The following is a 20,544-nucleotide window of genomic DNA, read 5'->3' as shown; positions in this document are numbered from 1 at the left end:
TTTATTAGGTTTACTGTCTGCTTTATTTGATTAAAATAATGTTAAATAATTTTTAATCATATTATCAAAGTGTATTACATTTTAAAATGTTATATTTGATATAATATAAAATATTTCTTTTTTAATTGTTTATTGCATTTTAAAATGACAATACAAAATATAACTTCTTAGTAAAATGAATAAAAATATTTATTACATGTTTACTGTCTGCTTTATATGATTAAAATAATGTTGTATAATATTTAATCATTAATTATCAAAATGTATTACATTTTAAAATGTTATATTTGATATAATACAAAAGATAACTTACAATAAAATAAAAAATCATTTATTATTTTCTTCTGTGTGCTTTATTTGATTAAAAATATTATGCAATATTAATAATATTATTAAAATGCATTAAATAAAATTTTTAAATGTTACATTTGATACAATACAAAATATAACTTCTTATTTAGGTTCTACATTTCTTCTGTTAAAAGAATGAGGCTAGCTCTCAGTGCATTTCTCTGGGTATATTTATTTTGAACATCCATTTTCTGTATAAACCTTAAAATCGTGACTACATAACCTACTGATTACTAACTGACTACTAACTTATGAAAGTTATGCAACATCTTATGCAGAAACGTAAAACGGTAATATACAAATATTGTAACTCTGTAAAAACTTATAAAATTTGAAATATGTGGAAATCTGATGCAATAAAATCACAACTATGTGGCCCCAACCTAATATTTATGAAAAAGAGCCTAGTCCTGGGAACACAGTTGTTGTTGTTGTTGTTGTTGTTTTCCTTTGTAAAAGTTAAAATATTTTCTGGAAGAACACACTACAAAAGCACAGCTGTGATTATGAGATGTGTCACTTCTGATATCAGCCTCATTCTGCACATTGACAAATGAGACAAATGTTATCACTGTCACTGTTTGGCATCAACATCAATGGTGAAACGGCTAATGCTCTGCTCGTGTGAGACGCTCTGGCAGGCTGTCTGGAGCTGGCAGCAGCAGCACACATCAGTCTTTGATCCCCATCGCAGCGGGAGTTTGTGACAGTTTTTTGGTATCAAAAGAAGTAAACACACAACTTATCAATTGAAGCTAGACAAAAATGAAATAAATAAAAACACATAAACATTTCATTGATTTCATTGCCCTGGTATTTTGATCAAGGAGCCCAAAAGGACAGCACACTTTCTGGCCGGAAAAGACCATTGGCATTCGTGCATGAGTGAGATTCAGGGCCAGTGAACCACTAAATTACTCAACGTGTCTTTAATTACTGAAATGCTCATGTGCGACACCATAATTAAGCTCAGAAGTTAAAAATAAAAAAATGAAGAGACAACTAACAGAAACTGAAGGGTAGGCTAGTTATTGACATTTGTAATTGCACCATCACATAGAATCGAGAATTGTTTTTACATTTATACATCAGTGCAAATAACAGGTCTTCAATAAGTTGTCTACATGTAAAAATAAATTGTTTTGGTTAATAAATTGTACTTTAATTTTATGATTAAAAGTTGTTTTTTTCTTCTAACATCCTAAAGGTTTACACGTTAACATCAACTCAAATGTAAAAAACCCATGTAATTCACTTTTTTTTTTTTAATAATTAGATATTTTTTAGTGCTGTCAAACGATTAATCGCATCCAAAATAAATGTTTTTGTTTACATAATATGTGTTTGTACTGTGTGTGTGTGTATATATATATATATATATATATATATATATATATAAAATATACTCACATACAGTATATATTTTGAAAATATTTACATGTATATATTTATATTCAGATAATTTAAATATTTAATATATAAACATAACATACTTTTCTTAAATATCTACATGCATGTGTGTGTATTTATTTATATATACAGAGTACACACACATATTATGTAAACAATTTTTTATTTTGGATGCAATTAATCACGATTAATCATTTGACAGCACTAGATATTTTCATTTGTACTAATTATTTTAATTAATTCTAATAATTTGGAACATAGATCCATACCTAAAATTAAAAATATAAAGTGTTTATTTGAATTAATTATTAAATATAAAACAATTAATTAATTATTATTAATAATTAAAAAATACCATTATTACCAACAATATATTATACTTTAATTACTAATAATTATTAAAGTATTAATTCATTTTAAATGAATATTTAAGTACAATTCATTCATAACTCATTGCAATAATTTAATAATTAATACTTTTAAAATGATAATTAACACTATTAATCTCTTCAGTATTACTGTATAAAGGCACATTGAAGATGAATTAGTCTCACAGTTGTAGATACAGTATATATAAATGGTTAGCAGAGTGTAACTTCTCTGCTGTTGTCATAGAGATGCTCCTCAAGAAAAGCCAGAGTTTTCTGCCAGGACTCCTCCTGAGCTCGACTGTGAGGAACCGTCTCTCCTCCCCAAAGCACCACCACTACGATACAAAGCAATGTCATTTCAACCTCCTGAAATACAACGCACATTCATCTATCCGTCTGTGAATATGACATCTCACTTCCCATTTAAAAGCATGCTGGTGGGGAAAATTCATAATAAGATTACAGATGATCCATAGACTAGCCCTTATGTTATATTCTTGGTCAGTATGACCCACAGCACATTTTTGAGTTACTGGAAATACTGGTTAAACTTGGATGTTTTTCTTGAAATTGTGAAATTATTTCTTGTTTAGGGTCATGAACATGCCTGCAAAGTTTCAACACTCTGAGATTTCTACTATGATTGTGATCTTAGCAGGTCAATTTGACCCACAAATTTCATAGTTAAAGCAGGAGCAAAGTTAAGTAAAAAATTAATGAATGAATGATATACTTCCCTCTGAAAGTATTTACGTTTAGCAGATGCTGTGTTAAAGGTGTCATTTTTTATCAGTTCATGTTTGTGAATCTTGCTGGAAATTGAACCCATGATCTTGGTGTTACTCTATACTTTGAGCTTCAGGAAAGCACATAATAATAATATATCGAAATATCAAAATTATACGTTTAAAAAAAAAAAAAAAAAAAAAAATTATATATATATATATAGTACACATACATATATTATGTAAACAAAAACTTTTATTTTGGATACGATTAATCGTTTGACAGCCCTAATATACATACCATGCATACCATACATACCATACATACCATACATACATACAAGCTCAAACTCAGTGAAACAATGATCTTGATTATTCATGTGATGTATTAAGACTTTCACCTTTGGTCTTTGCCTCCAGTAGCTTGAAGTCACTGAATCGGACGTGAGGGCTGTAGGGCGTCTCAATAAGGTGACCCGTTCCAGGATACGAGAGAACCGTTAGGAGGTGACTGTTCCCAGCCTTCTCCATCATCCTCTTCATCTGCCGAGCAGGAAATGAGATCGGCTCAATCACCGGCTTGAGATGAAACATATTAATGTATTAAACTGATCGACTCACATCCGCTGCAGATTCTGAAGCCGGCCAGTTTTGATCGTCCTCTCCAACGATTAATAAAACAGGACACTTGATATCACCCATCTGGTAAAAACATGAATTGCAAGCACATGACTCTTTGTAGTGCAAAACTGAATATTATATACCGATTACAAAGTAAATGCATCATTTTCATACCTTAACTTTCTCGGAAGGATCATCTGGGACTGGCAGCAACAGATCCCGCCAAATTATTCTCATCTTTTCATCATAGCGGATTTTGTCTATATTCCTTGGTGTTGACAGAATGACAGACGTTATTAGTATAGAGTTTGTATAACGTAATGCATCTTAATAATGTTATGTGAAAATGGTGTTTCTTACTGTTGCAGTGCTGCATAGACATCCGCCAAAGATCCTTTGAGTGACATGATATGTCACATATGACACACACCTGGGCTGAAAAGTTGCCATCAAAGAACAGAAAAATACATTGTATCACTGAATCTGCATCAAATCTCCACTGTATTGATGTAACTGAGAACTTATGACGTTTTTACCTCTACGATTTCTGAGGATGCGGTCAAACCCAGCATTACAGACACACCGAATGACATCCCCATCACTGCCACTTGGTCAGGACGAACTTTGGGGTGTTTTTGTAGAAATTTGAACGCAGTCTGAAAAACAAAAATATATTTGATGTGCTTTAAATACTTTCAAGGTATATATTATGGTATGTACCTTATTTGTCCCTCTCCAATGTAAGAACCAGATTGTATGAAATATTGAAAAATAAATTTTAAATTAATTCAATTTGAAATTATTTTTCAATCTAATTAAACATTAAAAATTATTTTACATATAACTGAATTATTTTAGAATCACTTTAGCATTAACAAACATTAAATAAATGGCAGTTTAGGTAATATATATGCAAAGAGGTAATAGAAATGTAATTTCATTTTAATAAATATATTTTCATGTACACTACCAGTTAAATGTTTGTAATAAGATTTTTTCATATTTTTAAAGAAGTCTCTTCTGCTCACCCAGGCTGCATTTATTTGACCAAAAATACAGTAAAACATTAATATTGTAAAGCTACTATTGTCACATGTTCGGTTTGTTTTGTCTAAGTTTTCATCATGTTTCCTGTTTTGTTCCTGTCTTCCCTTATTTGGTCATTTTCCTGTGTTGCTCCTTAGTTATTCTTTTGCACCCGTGTCTGATTAATTATCTCGTTTGCTCCTTTTGTTTGCCTGTCTTTTATAAGCCCTATGTTCTCCTTATGTTCTGTCTCGGATTAATGTCATTCCAATGCCAAACGTGTGTTGATGTCTATTAAAAACCCTTTACGTCTACTCCCTTCTTTGTGTACATCTTTACTACAACCACGACGCATAACAACTATATAAATATAATACTATTATGCTATTATATTATATAAAGCTATTGCAAAGATGAATCTTCAGCATCATTCAGTCTTCAGTGTGACATTATCCTTTAGAAATCATTCTAATATGCTGATTTGTTGCTCAATTATCATTGATGCTCAATTATTATTATTATTATTAATAAAAAGCTTTTGCTTCTTAATATTTTTGTGGAACTTTTTTTCTTTTTCTTTTTTTTGGATGAATAGGAAAAAACATTTGAATGGTAGTGTATCACAGTTTACATCAAAATATGAAGAAGCGCAACTATTTTCAACATTGATAATCAGAAATATCTCAGCAGCAAATCAGTATATTAGAATAATTTCTGAAGGATCATGTGACACTGAAGACTGGAGTAATGATGCTGAAAATCCAACTTTGATCACAGGAATAAGTTACATTTTATATTACAATTGAAAACAATTCTTTTAAATTGTAATAATATTTCACAATATTACTGATTTTACTCTTTCAGTAGCACACATGTACCTCAAAGTAGGTGTTATCCACGTGATGGAGTTTTCCTGCAGCAGTCAGGATCCCGATGTACTCCAGAGCCAGCGAGACATAGCCGTGGGACGCCAGGAGCGCCGAGCGATACTCAACACGACCTCCCTGCCCTCCCCAGAGGTCCAGCACAGCAGGAAAGGGGCCAGAACCTGCATTACAAAACCACACGCACATAAACGGAGAGTCCCTTAAGTCTCTGTAAAAGTAGACAGAATGTACAATGATTTACATTCATCTAAATGTACAAGGTCACGGAGTAGGTTAGTTTTAAAATAAACGCTTCTCTTGTGGCACAATAAAAATGCATAGCTCATGTGTTGTTTCTGAATGTTTTGAATTAAATCCTTCGCTTTTGTTTATTTTAATGCATGACTGCAGAATAAGTGCATTCATTTCTTTTTTTTAAAAAATGGCAGTATCAAAATATTTATTTTATAATTAAAAATATGTTCATTAATACATTTATTAAACATGCATATTATGTAATTTATATTATTATTACATTTATGTTATTAAATTAAATATAATTAAAAATTATTGCAAATACTATACTAATGATATATGGGCAAGGACTGCATCTAATCACTAATCCATACCTGGAGGAATGAAGAGTGTCCCCTTTATCTCACCCTCTGTCACTTCAACCCTCTGGACTTCAGGGGCCAAATACCAGCGTTCAGCAGTAGCTGATGTGAGGGGTATGTGATGCTTAAAGCCCCTAGCAAGGTGTCCTTCATACACAGAAAACATCACTTTAACGGGTGTCTGGACATTGTTCTTCCGAAATCTGTCAATTCAAATTAGAATTATCTGTCAATAAAAGAATAAAGATTTTCCCACACATTTTTCGCTTCAGTTTCAAGTTAGACACAAATTCACCACATTGACATGCTACTTAAAAAGATAAAAATACTAGAATGTGAGCTTAACAGTTTTAATTAGGGAAAGAATAACAATCTCATGAAGCATTGTAAAAAAACTATTTCGTTAAAAACGACGGAGAAATATAAACCTATTTAAAGTAGTTAACTGTATATAGAAACAACATATTTTAAGTTTATTGCCAAATCTGAATATACATACAAATATTTAAGTATTTTTTGAGACCGTGGGGAGACTCTGTTATGTCATTAGCGGTGCTTCATGGAATAAGCGGACCTCGGTGGCGCGATTTGCTCGCAGCGGCTCTCTGATTGGTAGAATTTTCTTTAAGCATCATGGGTAATGTAGTTTTTCCACCAGGAATTCCGCAGTTAAACAGGGCTATTTAAAACGAGTTGAAAAATTGTGAACTGAAATATTGCAAACAACAAAGGCATATTAAAGGGGTAGTTCACCCAAAAATGAAAATTCTGTCATTAATTACTCACCCTCACTTTAATATATTTTAATGTTACACCTTCTTATTTAAAATAAAACAAAGAACAAGCGTCTTATTTATTATACTACATATAGTATATACATATACATCAGTGGGGATTTCTTTAAGACTGCAAGGGAAGCTCGGCTTCCCCTATAATGTCAAATAATTAATGGTCAAATATGTACTATTGTGTTAACATTTTATTGACTAAAAATGCGTTAGAACACGTTCATCTCGAAGACGAGTTCGTTCAGAATCAGCTACATATAGCAGGTCGGACTCGATTTCCTTCTCATTCATTCCCGTAGCGTCAGTGTATTTCTCTGCTGAAGCCGAGCGTCCATTGACTTCAATGGGGCTGCTTCGAACAGTTTTTTTCAGTGCTTCCAAACCAGACGGTCATTGGATAAATGCTGCGATTATGTCCCGCCCCCGGACGCTCAGCGTCTCTGGGGGTGAATGGAGGAGTGGGCGTGCCTGGACTCCGGGCTTCTGCGTGATGATTGGACGGTCTGTATCTCCTTTTGATTGACAGCGATTTTGTCCTATAAAAAGTCGCTTACGCTGAAGCTATTGGAGCTCAGTCCCATCGCGGCTTTGCACTTGGTTCTTATCAGTCATTATATATATATTTTTATTCATTTATAATGTTATCTTTTAATATACATGCTGCTAACTCGGAAATTTCAAGATATGCGAGCAAAAAATGCTCCTGACACTTTGGCAATACGACACGAGCAAGAGTGCTGTTTTTGTTTCGTTTCTGTGTTCGAATCCAAATCCGCGTTGTCTTGGGAGAATCACTGATTCACTGAGCCATTCATAAAAACAGTCATTTGATTCGCTCCTGAAGGATTCAGCCGTTTTGAAAGAATCGTTTGAATGACTCAGTGATTCAGTCACGAACTTCTGCCACCTGCTGGCCGTTTTTACGTTTCCCGTCTAAAAGTAGGCATATTACATTATTTTCCAACATATTTCTATATTCAGAATTTAGTATTTAAAACATTAATCTCATAACATTATTTATGCAATTATAAATACAGTCTAAATGAATAAATGCCTCATCTAAATGTCACTTCATGCAGCTTCTGTGCAGTGCTAAGACGAGTTTTGTTTAGATCATTTCATGGATAACAATAGCCAGTCATTCATTCACATTAATTAAGTATTCAGAGAATAATATTGTCTGTTTTCACTTACATCTATTTATTTATTAAATTTTGATTCATTTTGTAGAATTGAATTATAAATTAAGTTGGTATAGTATCGCAAGACATTTTTATGGTATCATGACAACCCTATTATAGGCTATACCGCATTCCTTGTTTCAGTTTAACCTAATTCCCACATTTCCTCCGTCAAGTTTTTTTTTAGATTGTTTGTTCATTCATTCATTCATTCATACAGTAGGCTAGCATCACTGGAAAAGACGCCTAGTTGGTACGACAGGGTCACAGAGCATTTTCTTGAAAAGGAACGTAGGGCAGGATTTACGTATAAATAAATGGACAATTTTTATGATGTAGGCCGAAAATGAGATTCCCCTCTTTGAAAGACCAGCAGCTGCCACTGAATACATATAGCTTTATACATCACTAGTTATCCGCGACAAACCATGTTGATCTACCGTGGTACAGTCCTTGTGCAGATTTAAAGAATGCCATCTTCTCCTGTTCCGCTGTTGTCTCCTTTTTGTAGTTTTAAATAATGATTTGACAAAAATGTGGAATAAAATCATTATTTTTGGTTTCTTTGCGCAAAGTATTCTCGTGGCTTCGTAAAATTACAGTTGAACCACTGATGTCACATGGACTACTTTGTCGATCATCTTGGTACTTTTCTGGACCTTGATTGTGTTAGGACCCTTGCTGTCTATGGAGGGTCAGAGAGCTCTCAGATTTCATCAAAAATATCTTAATTTGTGTTCTGAAGATTAACGAAGGATTTACAGGTTTGGAACGACATGAGGGTGAGTAATTAATGATTTAATTTAAATTTTTGAATGAACTATAACCTTTTAACAATTTCCCTAAGAAGAAGATGAATGGTATTTTTGCCTCTGGAACCCATCTATTGCACTATATTGACAATGGGCCTTAAATTCCCACGTGATTTTTTTTATGTTAGCACCTTTATGATAAAATTCCCATTTCGATTTACAAAGAAAAATAGCAGTACACTTTTGGTATGACATATAGAGAGTAAATGAAACAAGTTCAATTTAAGGTGAACTGTCCCTTTAAATTAGAAGTGCATGCAATCAATGCGGTTGTTTATCGCTCGCTTTATTAATTACTTACCGGCGACCCGGTTTACTTTCAGGAACAGGTCTCATACTCCACAGCAGACCCATGCCTTCAACTCCCTCAAATGTCCCGCCAAGACTTTTATCTCTGAAAACTGTGTATTAATAATTCAGTAAATCCTCTTAGAATCAGAACTGAGATTGTGTGATGGTTGAAGCTGGTCGTGCACCTTTAACAGTCCCCGAGGAGTCGCTGGTGTAGCGGCCGAACGCTTCCCAGTCGTCTCCATCTTCAGAGTGAATCAATGCGTGAAGAGTGATCTTATAATCGGCAGGTAAGTGCTTAACTTCTACCTCTGTTTTTTCATCAACCAAGCAGCTTGAAGGATGAACAGAAAGTACAGGACCGTGCTCTGCCATGTTATACCTCAAAAACGGACACTGGAGTCGCTGGAAAAAGTCTGAATGAATACAAACTATGGCAAAGGCTTTTGTAAAGCGTTTAAGCTGGTTATTGTCCTATAGGACGGCGGTTCACACAGACAACTCCTTATTTGGACCTGAAGTTCAGAGATAAACAAGCCCATAAAAACGTAACCGGTTATCGAAACTGATGATAAAAGACTTATATAGATAGTTTGACCAAAGTGACAGGATTTCCTGCCATAAAATTTGACATTTTAGAAGACTGACATAAAGATGCACAAAATAATCTGGTCTGTAGAAAAATAGAAAAAGTGTTGTTTGTTTACCTATTAATTATTTAGTATCGTTATACCTTAAAGCAAATAAATTGCAATCAAATCTTGATATTAGTATCATTATGGTGGCTTTTGTTCTTATAACTGTTCTTTTTTATAGTGATGCATATTGTTGCAATTTGTGATAGAATTGATTAGAAAAACACATTTTAATAGAAGTAACAAATAATAATAAAACTTGGATTGATATTCTACTCATTCATAAAAGTAAATGCAAACTATCACTGCTTGCTTCAATATGAATATTGAAATTATGTAGTATATATATTTTAATTTTAAAAAAAAAAGGTTTTTTTTTATTGATATTTATTTTACTGAGGATGATTTATGTACTAAAATGCTGTTGTTTCACTGGAAGATCAAGCTAGAGCATGACATTTTAATTAAAAATTAGGAGGTCGAACATATATAAACAACACAATTAAACATTTGTGGATAAATCATTAACATGCATTTAGAACATAGAGTCAATTTCCATTTAATGCCTTGTTTCATCCTTGCACACAACTACAGAGCACCAAACTTTATGGTATTCATAATTTAATTAATGACAAAAAAAAATAAAACATAACAATGATTGTCTGAACATCAACATTTAGCTTTTAGCTATCAATATTTATGGAGCTGAACACATTTCATTAACACAGCAGAAGTGATATATTGTAACATGTGCCCTAAACTAGGCCTACTGTTCAAACAGCTGATAGCACCGCATTCAATGTACATGTCTAAAAAATAAAAGACAAACATAAGTTAAAAATAAACCACACTTTCAAATAGGTAGTTAAAATGTTGAATATGTAGTGGTAAATCTTCCTTGGTTGTAACATCATAATATCGTTTTACTTCAGAGAATGATTCATGGTGCGCCTCCGGCGAATATGAGCTCCAGGGCCGCTTGGATATCTCCGCCGGTGGCCTGCAGGGCTCTCAGGATGAGCTCCTCATCACGGATGCCCATGTCCCGCAGCTGCTGGAGCTGCGACTGCCACTGATTCTACACATTATCAAACAGAGTCACTTCAGAATCAGTAATGTCACTTTAACAAAGAAAAATTATATTGTGAATAGACTTCACTGCATATAAAAAGGAACAGGATGCATGCAAATCATAATGCTAACAGTCATAGGAAGAATGCATGCATTTTTCTGCGAAATCTCTATTTGAAGGGCTGATGATGGACTCTATAAAGATGAATCTGGTGTAGATGTCACTGGATGTCCGGTGGTTACTCACAGATAAGCTGGACATGCTGGACACCTGCAGGGCCTGCTGCAGTGCCTGGTTAAACAGGTCATTGGTTATAGGAGTGCCTGCAGGGATTGGGGACACTCCTGAAGAGGGACCCTGTCACAGACATATTCGGTTTTTAAATTAGTGTATGCAAATCTAAAACATTATAGACACACTGATGGTTAAGTTCCAGCTGATAACAATTATTATCATTACTGGCTGTTAACTAGTTCTGATATTAAGGGGTCACAACATCGTTTTCAACTAAAACTGAAAACTTTGTTTGTTTTGGCCACTCATTTACAAGAAAACAATGTCTTGGTGGGCTGAAAATGCAAACTTTGGAAATGGGTTTGAAAACGATACCGTTACCGACTACAAAAACACATTTGTGAAAACGTTGACGTCATGCGTTTGTGTATTATATGTGGGCAATAGTTATGTTCGCAGGTGCGTAGTGTTTCTTTTCAAAGTGACATCGCCATCTACTGGCCTAGCATGAACAATACAGCATTTGTAGTCGTTTTCGCAGATCCGTGTTAACGGGGATCTTTTTGACATTTTGTCTTTACACAAAGGAAGAACATTTCTGTTTTTAGTATATTGTTGTCATGTAAATGTACCCTAAATTTTTATACTGCATTAATTAAATTAAAAATAAAACACTAAAAACTAAAATCTATCATTCATAAATTAAAGTGAATTTAGACATCACAAAATCTGCTACAGATGACATGTATCAGTGTTATGAAATTATTAAAGGGTTAGTTCACCCAAAAATTATGTCGTTCCAAACCTGTAAGACCTCCGTTCATCTTCGGAGCACAAATTAAGATATTTTACGAAGCCACGAGAATACTTTTTGCGCATCCACAAGAGAAACAGTAGAGATGAAAATGTGGAATAAAATCATTATTTTTGGTTTCTTTGCGCAAAGTATTCTCGTGGCTTCGTAAAATTACAGTTGAACCACTGATGTCACATGGACTACTTTGTCGATCATCTTGGTACTTTTCTGGACCTTGATCGTGTAAGGACCCTTGCTGTCTATGGGAGGGTCAGAGAGCTCTCAGATATCATCAAAAATATCTTAATTTGTGTTCCGAAGATGAACGAAGGACTTACAGGTTTGGAACGACATTGGGTGAAGTAATTAATGACATAATTTTTATTTTGGGGTGAACTATCCCTTTAAGTTATTTCAGCATTGATAATAAGACTTTTTTTTTTTTTGAGCACCAAATCAGCATATTAGAATGAAGGCTGGAATAATGGCCGCTGAAAATTCAGCTTCACCATCGCAGGAATGAATGATTAAATTGTTAAAATTATCAAAAAAGAAAACAAATAGAAAAAAGTTAGTTTTAAATTCTTATAATATTACTAAAATTATAACAAAATTTTATCAAATGCACCCTTGGTGTGCACAAGAGACTTTTCAAAAACATAAAAAAAAAAATCTTACAACAAATGTTTGAATGGTTGTATACATTTTGCCACACCTGCCAATGACTGACCAGACACCAAACATAAATATTTTGTACTGGCCATGAAACACAGTCTTTGCATTTTGATAACTGCGCCAAAATATACTGCATTTTCCTGCACTGTTATAATTAATTAAAAAAAGTTATTGGTCAATTGGCGAACAGTGTTGGGGGTAACGCATTGGAAGGAATGCGAGTTACGTAATCAGATTACTTTTTTCAAGTAACTAGTAAAGTAAGGCATTACTTTTAAATTTACAAGAAATATTTTTCAAATAAGTAACTCAAGTTACTTTTTTTATGATTAATTCACTAGCTATGTTTCCATCCAAAGATGCGAATTTAACTTATGCGCAAAACTGTAATATCGCATAAAACATTTGTGAATAAAGCACCGTTTCCATCCAACGAGTCAACGAGAACAAAATCGTCACTTCCTGATAAACTGGCACAAAATATCACTTAGAAAACTAGGAGAAGCCACTGAATATAATAATTTTCATATATGATCCATTACTTGCACCTCAGAGCGAGCAGACGCAACACAATAAATGCTGTCATTGGTTTCAAAGGTGGATGCTGCTGTTTGGGAACGCAGTCGTGTAAGACAATTATACAGAAATACTCTGACGACAGACTTTGTTCAGGAATTTCAGAACGACCATAACAACATATAGATGCTGTGAACGAGATCGGTCCGCTGCTAGTCAAGTTATCCCGTCTCATAGCGCAAAGTCACGTGACTTTTTAAATGCGCATGGTGGAATTTATTTGGTAAATGTGTTTCCATCGTAGTTTATGTGCATTTTTTCTTATCAGATAAAAAGTTTTTCATACTCAATTGTGCACATTAGTTTTTTTATGCGCATTTTTATAATTTATGTGCATCTTTGTGTTTCCATCCAGTGTTTTTTATGCGATATTCCAAAATGCGCATAAAAATAGGTGGATGGAAACATAGTCACCGACACCTAACGCAATTAGATAACGTAATTAGTTACTTTTTTATGGAGTAACGCAATATTGTAACGCATTACTAGTAAAATACTGTTTTAAAATACTCAATACTCTTGGCAAATAACACTGTTTTATATACTGACAAAAGCTTTATGCGCATTTGGTGCTTGATGAGTTATAATTTTAGGCCTAGTTGTGTATATGTGTGTGTGTATATATATATATATATATATATATATATATAGTTAAACCATTAAGGGTTGCAAAGGGGTGATAAATTTCCGTAAACTTTCCCAATATTCCCGGAAGATTCTAAAAAATCCTGGAAAGTTTCCAAAATTTCTGCAATGTTTCTGAAATTTACTGGAAATGTTCCATCTTTTTGCAACCCTACTCTGGGTGGACACAGTAATGGGCAGTGTACTCCTGTACCTGGTTTCCTGTAGTTGGTGTAACAGCGCTGCTCTCAGGGGTGCTGGCGAGGGCCAGAGCGGTGGCCAGCTCACTTTGAGTGATGGGTCTGGGGCCCACAGCGCCATTATAACCGAGCGAAGCTGGCCTCATGCCGGCCAAACCACTAGCAAGAGTGGATGGCCCACCGCGATTCCCCTAAAGATGATAAACTGGCTTAGGATCCAATACTGTTAATGCACTATTCCTAATGAAGAACAGTAAATCATCACAAACCGACTGGAAGTCCTCCTCGTCATCAGACATGCCTTCAAAGAGGAAACCTCCTGTACATTAAAAAAAGTTTATGCATGAAAACTACTATGGATCACCAAAATGACCTGTCACGTTATGTAAATGGTGGGCAATTTTTCACTTAAATTGTGTTTAAATGTACACCCACCTGGCATGTCACTGTAAGAGCTAGAAGACACGTTTCTGGAGGAGCTGGCGCTCTGCTGAGGCACGCTGCCAGCCACCGAGTGCAGCACCAGGATGATGGCATTTACCAGTGCCGGGTGGGAATTGGCCAATCTGGTGAGACAGTTAAGCTCAGGGTATCGTTTGCTTTAACCCAAAGTGCACCACATGATTCAAATGCCACATTCTGAGGCGGTTAAACCTCGGATTCAACAGGAAGTCAACACAATATGGTGTTCACAACCATTCTACAATGTGACATCAGCCAAAATGGAAAGTCGTTTCAAAAACTAAAGAAATAATTTATTATAAAGTCAATACCAGACAAACTTGACTGCTTATGCTTTAAATAAGACAAATATGAATTCAACCTAAATATGAATTTATTTTTAAAAATAAATAGTATTATTATTATTATTTAAATATTGATTAATCAATAATAATAATAATAATTATTATTATTATTAATTGAAGCAATATTAATTATATTTATCATTATAATAATACTGATTAATTAATAACATTTATTTTATATTTATTATATTACTATTGTTATATTATAATAGTAATTCAATTAATTATTATAATTATTATTGTTGTTGTTGTATTAGTTAATACATTATTGTTGCTATTACATTTATCAATTAAAAATAACATTACTGATTTATTATTAATAATAATAATTTAGTAGTAGTATTCTTAATAGTAGTATTAATTATATTTATTATAATACTAATTAATAATAACAATTTATGTATTTATTATATATTATATATTTGATTTATTATTACAATAATTATTATTAGTGTTATTATATCAGTTGTTGTTATTGCATTATCAATTAATAACAATATTACTGATTTATTATTATTATTGATGTATTATTATTTTACATATAACGTTGATATACTGATGGTGATTATTATTGTTAATTATGTTTATTATGAATTGCTAATTATTGTGATTTATATTAATATTGATTAGTTAATTAACAATAAAATGACTGATTTATGATTGTTTTCTAATTAGTAATAATTATTATTAATATTATTAATAAGAAAACAACAACTATAATAATTATTATTAGTAATATTTATTAGTTTATTAATAATAACAATCGATTTACATTTAGTCATTTAGCAGACGCTGTTATCCAAAGCAACTTACAAATGAGGTGTCACGGTGCACACAGCAGGGAGGAACGAGGAGACGAGGATGAACTCAAAATACAGTCTTTAATGAGCTCAAAACAGACAAGGCCAGGCTGGGACACACAGGAACACCGGGGAGTAACGAGTAGACCAGACCAAAACTAACTAAACAGGCAGGAACTAAATACACATGACAATAACAGATAATTACACACACCTGAACTGAATAAACTAATAATCACACAGAACAGGGACAGGAACATGACCAAATATGGACACACACGACAGAGGACTGACATGAGGACAATGGAAGCAATCAAAATCAACAAAAGAGCAAAAATGTGTTTTTGTTGTTGTTTTATTATTTTTTACATATAATACTATTTATTATTGTTGTTGTTATTTTTCTCCTATAATTAGTACTACTACTAATAATCTTATTTATTTATTTATTTTGGATCAGTTGTATGTAATGATGCTCACTCACGTGTCAAGCATGTTTGGGTCTGTGAATTGTATGAAGAGGTCTTTGTCCTGAAGAACCCCTAAAAATACAGTCAATAAACATGAATAAGTCTTCAACACGCCTCGCATCACAAATCACTTCTGCCTGCAATCATACAGTACCCAGAGCCACAGGATCGCTGCTCAGCCCAGGTGTTGCCACGATGATCTGGTCGAGGGATTCCTTGTTGTTCAGCATCTTGAACACCTGGAATGAGTGAACAGCTACTCAAACATGGATCCAGAACCAGCAGCAGAGACACTCATGGTCAGTAGTGAATCTGTACGCAGGTGTAGTCAACCTACCGAGTCTCTGTATGCAGTGCTGGTGTGAAGAGCTGCCTGCAAGACACGAAACTCCCTCGCAGCCGCAACCTTGTCCACTGGCTCTATAGGACAACATACAGGAATAAATAATGGACTGTATTCATGGTGCACTTATATCTTTTGGAGCTTGCCAGTGTCCATCTTCATCTCCATTCTTTGTGTTCCACTGAAGATCGTAAGCATGACTCACCAGGATGTATCTCAGGCTCTGGCCATGACTTTCTCAGGATGTGCACCGTGGATCCCGACTGAATCCCGTAGGACTCCAGAGTCAAGTCATCCTTTAACTTTCTGCCACAGTACACTAATTCTGTAATGCACAAAGATAATGGGAAAACTGTTTGCAATCTTGTCAAGATTCCTCTAGGGGTTGTTCCCAGAATTGATTCATTTTTATCTTTTTCTTTTTTTTTGGAAACATGAAACAGTTTTGAAGCATCTTTAGATTTCATCACTAAAGGGACACGTTTAAGTTTTTAAAAGTCATAGTTCCAGCTTGATGAATTAAATCTAGAGGTCGACCGATAGTGGATTTTACCGATACCGATAGCTAGGTTGGACCACACTGGCCGATACCGATTAATCAACCGATAGTTTTCAAAATGGATACTGAAAGAGAGCTAGTGCTTTACTGTTTAAAAAAAAAAAAAAAAGCGGCAACAGTACTGAACCATACTTTGTAAATGAATACAAATATTAATATTATTTACTATATTGATCATTAAAGTTATTTCATAATTTGCTAATGTTAAAAGAAGAAACTTTAAAATGTAAAAATATAGCCTATTAGTAGCTAATAGTGAATGTTGAAATGAAAACACTCTAACAAGGAACAATACTTCTACAGTTTTCATTAATGCTACGAATGGACTTTTATTGTTAAATGTTACCATTTAATTTCAACAGTCATGCTTAAAGATGGCCATGTTTAAATATCTACACAAGGCCATAGCATTAAAATTACATACATATGGATATTGTATGTGTACTCACACACTTTATTTGCTTCTATTTTTTAACACTTGATAATTATCTAATCAAAAAAAATAAAAATAAAAAAGTTAGTCGCGCAGCGCTGCGTCTAGGAGAACTCAGAGGTATCACACACACACACACACACCAGACGCTTTGCGTTCAGTTAAAGTGGCGGTCTAAAACAATTTATTTAAATCACCAAACGGACATAAGTTTGCTTCAAGAATGAACAATGTGGCATAAATGAGTTTGAAGTTCGGTGTTTAAAAAAACAGAGCAAGTGGAAAGAGAAAATCGCGATCTAGAGATTACAGCTCTCTACATGAAGCATACCAACTTTATTAGAGCCACAGAAAGACAAACGTTTTGCTGAAAAATGCACAATACATAATTTATAGCCTAGGGTGAAGTCATTATATACATTCACAACGATTTGGGACAAATATAATGTAATTTAATAGAAAACTATGTGAATGGCGCTCTGTTCCGCGGCAGGCTTTTCTGTCGGCTGTATTTAAATGCGCGTCTGGAGTTTCCCGCTGCGCGCAGTGTCACGTGTCAAAATAAACAACACGTGCTGTCGGTGATTTCCGCCTCTAGAGGCCGCTCTCGTACTGTATAATGCCAGCGGACCCTTCTCAGCCACTCCAGCAACGGTTGCAAACCGGAAAACTATCGGCATGGATTTTTGCCGATAACCGATAGTTGTGGCAATCAACTATCGGTGCCGATTAATCCGCAAAACCGATGAATCGGTCGACCTCTAATTAAATCCTATTATTTATTATGTTATATTATATATTGCAGAAACTTTTTAAACATATGAGATACAAAATTTCCACCCCAGTAAGGGGGAATAAATAGTCTAATAGACTTATATTGTGTCCCTTATTTGTCCCTTATAATATTAGTCATATTTTGTTGATAATGTAAAAAAAAAAAAAAAAACACTTGTGAAATGATTTGACTGTTTACTATTTAAACCGTAAAATTACATCCTACTAGTAAGATTGGTAACACTTTACTTGATATCTTCAAATATATAATGCTTTTTAATTATGCCCCTTGTAATGCACCTTATGATGCATTTATATTAACTATTACACAGTTATAATACATTTGTGACCCTGGACCACAAAACCAGTCTTAAGTCGCTGGGGTATATTTGTAGCAATAGCCAAAAACACATTGTATGGGTCAAAATTATCAATTTTTATGCCAAAAATCATTATATTAAGTAAAGATCATGTTCCATGAAGATATTTTGTAAATTTACTACTGTAAATATCTCAAAACTTCATTTTTGATTAGTAATATGCATTGCTAAGAACTTCATTTGGACAACTTTAAAGGCGATTTTCTCAATATTTAGATTTTTTTGCACCCTCAGATTCCAGATTTTCAAATAGTTGTATCTCAAACAAATATTGACTGATCCTAACAAACCATACATTACCGGAAAGCTTATTTATTCAGCTTTCAGCTGATGTATAAATCTCAATTTCGAAAAATTGACACTTAAGACTGGTTTTGTGGTCCAGGGTCACATTTAATACCTATAAATTCATCTTAAGTAACCAATTAAAAAAAAAAAAAAAAAAAAAAATGGTTACAATTATTTATGAAAAGATCGAATTTTTTAATTTTTTAAAGCTATTATTTAGTGGGATGAAAATAGTTACTAATAACAGTTGGGATATAATAAATAAATATTAATAAAGCTGAAATAGATACTAGTAATTATTAGTTAGTTATTAGTAACCAGGAAATAAGTAGAGTACTATTACCCAATGAACAGTTCCTAGCAAAATTGTAATTGATACCGGCAACAACTGGAATACAAACTAGACAAAACTGATTAGTTAATATCTGAACCACAAAGAATTCAAACCATTTTTGTTGACACAATATATTGATATAGCAATGGAATATTTATCTTTGATTATTATAGTAACTATTAGCAAAGCAATACGTATAGTATCTCATAAATAGACAATAAAATTGAAAAGATAGTCACGGAATAAAAATAAAAAACTAATAAGCACTAGTAAAATAACAGTAAATAATAATATAATGATAAGCGCTAGTAAAATAAAAAAATATAGATCTACAGGAATACGTGTAAAACGCTTAAAATAACGGGCTAAACGAAACCGTTATTTAGTTACCTGAATGTCTTTTAATGATTTTAAGGTCCACATCAAATTATGACATTGTAAATAAAGGCTCTAGTGTTTTAACCAGTTTAATCAGTTCAAACGTGACCGCATTAATGCCCTATTGTGGTCTAATATTATAAGGAGTCATATTCTTCGCGTTATTTGTTACCTATGAGCTCAGGATCTGGTATGGCATCGGGGATCTGAGCTGACACCAGCTGCTTGAGAGTGGAGACCCGATACTCTCCGGGAGGAACGTCTCCGGGGTCCGCCTCGGGAAACTGCAGCACGGACTTGGGAAGAGAGGGCTGATCCAGCAGCTTGAGAGACAGACGCCACTCTGAGAGCGCCATGGAGCTGTACGGACTAGAGATGGTGTGCTTTCTTTGGCAACGCACAGAAACGACGAATAAATCTACCAGTCTTGTAAACGCTGTCTGTCTTTGAAATAAACACAATCATGCGACTGTTTTCATCCGCGCGCCATGACGTCACGCAGGAAAGATGGCGGTTCTGGGAATTGTAGTTTTCCTGATGTTTACAGACTGTAGTACTCGCGCGTGAACAGAGAGGGCAGTGTAGCTATGAAACGCAGAAATAATAGAAATAATAAAAAATAAAGCGGTTTTGGTACAATTAAGTGTGTCTTTTAGAGAACCCACGAACAGGGTTACTATTATCAAAAAAAAAAAAAACGTAAAACGGTAAATAAATAAACGGAATTTCAATTTAGCTAGGTGCCAAGGTAAGTCTCATTTCATTTTATTTTAACTTGACCTAGGCCTACTAAAATAACTAAAGCTAAAGTAAAATAAATAAACATGTTAAAAAAAAACTAATTAAAATGACAAACTCACAACAAAATTACTTGATTACTAAACAAAATTAGGGTGAAGTCAGCTAAAATGGGCAACGTTTTGACTTATAATAGCATCAAATAAGCTATGCATGAGATTTAATGATATTCTTATAAATTAGCATGGGTTTCTTAAATATATTTATATTTTTAAAATGTGAAAAAGTATAAGTTTTAAAGTTATGAGAGTTAGAGTATTAGCAGGTACCTTCTTGAGCCACGGCACAACATTCAGGTAAAATGGGCCAA

The 20,544-nt window shown here is 33.7% G+C and overlaps 2 protein-coding genes across 2 annotated transcripts; both read right to left on the bottom strand.

Annotated features, from left to right (window-relative positions):
• Positions 1-2,215: 2,215 nt before the first annotated feature.
• acot19 (acyl-CoA thioesterase 19) lies at positions 2,216-9,586 on the bottom strand. The gene is given in 11 exon segments (XM_058766418.1): positions 2,216-2,467; positions 3,259-3,400; positions 3,479-3,559; positions 3,653-3,746; positions 3,839-3,892; positions 3,894-3,913; positions 4,015-4,134; positions 5,383-5,552; positions 6,000-6,190; positions 9,070-9,169; positions 9,245-9,586. Coding segments are annotated over 11 exon segments (1,287 nt in total). The 5' UTR covers positions 9,435-9,586; the 3' UTR covers positions 2,216-2,342.
• A 651-nt stretch (positions 9,587-10,237) lies between these two features.
• ubl7a (ubiquitin-like 7a (bone marrow stromal cell-derived)) lies at positions 10,238-19,947 on the bottom strand. Its single transcript, XM_058766419.1, has 10 exons — positions 19,609-19,947; positions 16,496-16,615; positions 16,285-16,367; positions 16,102-16,186; positions 15,962-16,019; positions 14,307-14,437; positions 14,141-14,190; positions 13,886-14,062; positions 11,013-11,123; positions 10,238-10,772 (listed from the first exon to the last, which is right to left on the bottom strand). The coding sequence occupies exons 1-10, from the start codon at positions 19,790-19,792 to the stop codon at positions 10,635-10,637; spliced, it is 1,137 nt and encodes a 378-aa protein (XP_058622402.1). The 5' UTR covers positions 19,793-19,947; the 3' UTR covers positions 10,238-10,634.
• Positions 19,948-20,544: the final 597 nt, after the last annotated feature.

This window comes from Onychostoma macrolepis, chromosome 25 (assembly GCF_012432095.1).
Source record: "Onychostoma macrolepis isolate SWU-2019 chromosome 25, ASM1243209v1, whole genome shotgun sequence".
Lineage (NCBI taxonomy): Eukaryota > Metazoa > Chordata > Actinopteri > Cypriniformes > Cyprinidae > Onychostoma > Onychostoma macrolepis.
Note: the sequence above shows the minus strand (reverse complement) of the source record. Positions and strands in the feature narration are given on the sequence as shown.

Bases quoted from the DNA above. Each gene is read 5' to 3' on its own strand.
- ubl7a (XM_058766419.1), bottom strand. From the start codon at position 19,792: ATGGCGCTCTCAGAGTGGCGTCTGTCTCTCAAGCTGCTGGATCAGCCC. The intron at 14,438-15,961 runs GTGAGTGAGCAT...CTGTCTCACCAG, and splicing joins GACCCAAACATGCTTGACAC to ATTGGCCAATTCCCACCCGG. The intron at 14,063-14,140 runs GTTTGTGATGAT...TATCATCTTTAG, and splicing joins ACGAGGAGGACTTCCAGTCG to GGGAATCGCGGTGGGCCATC.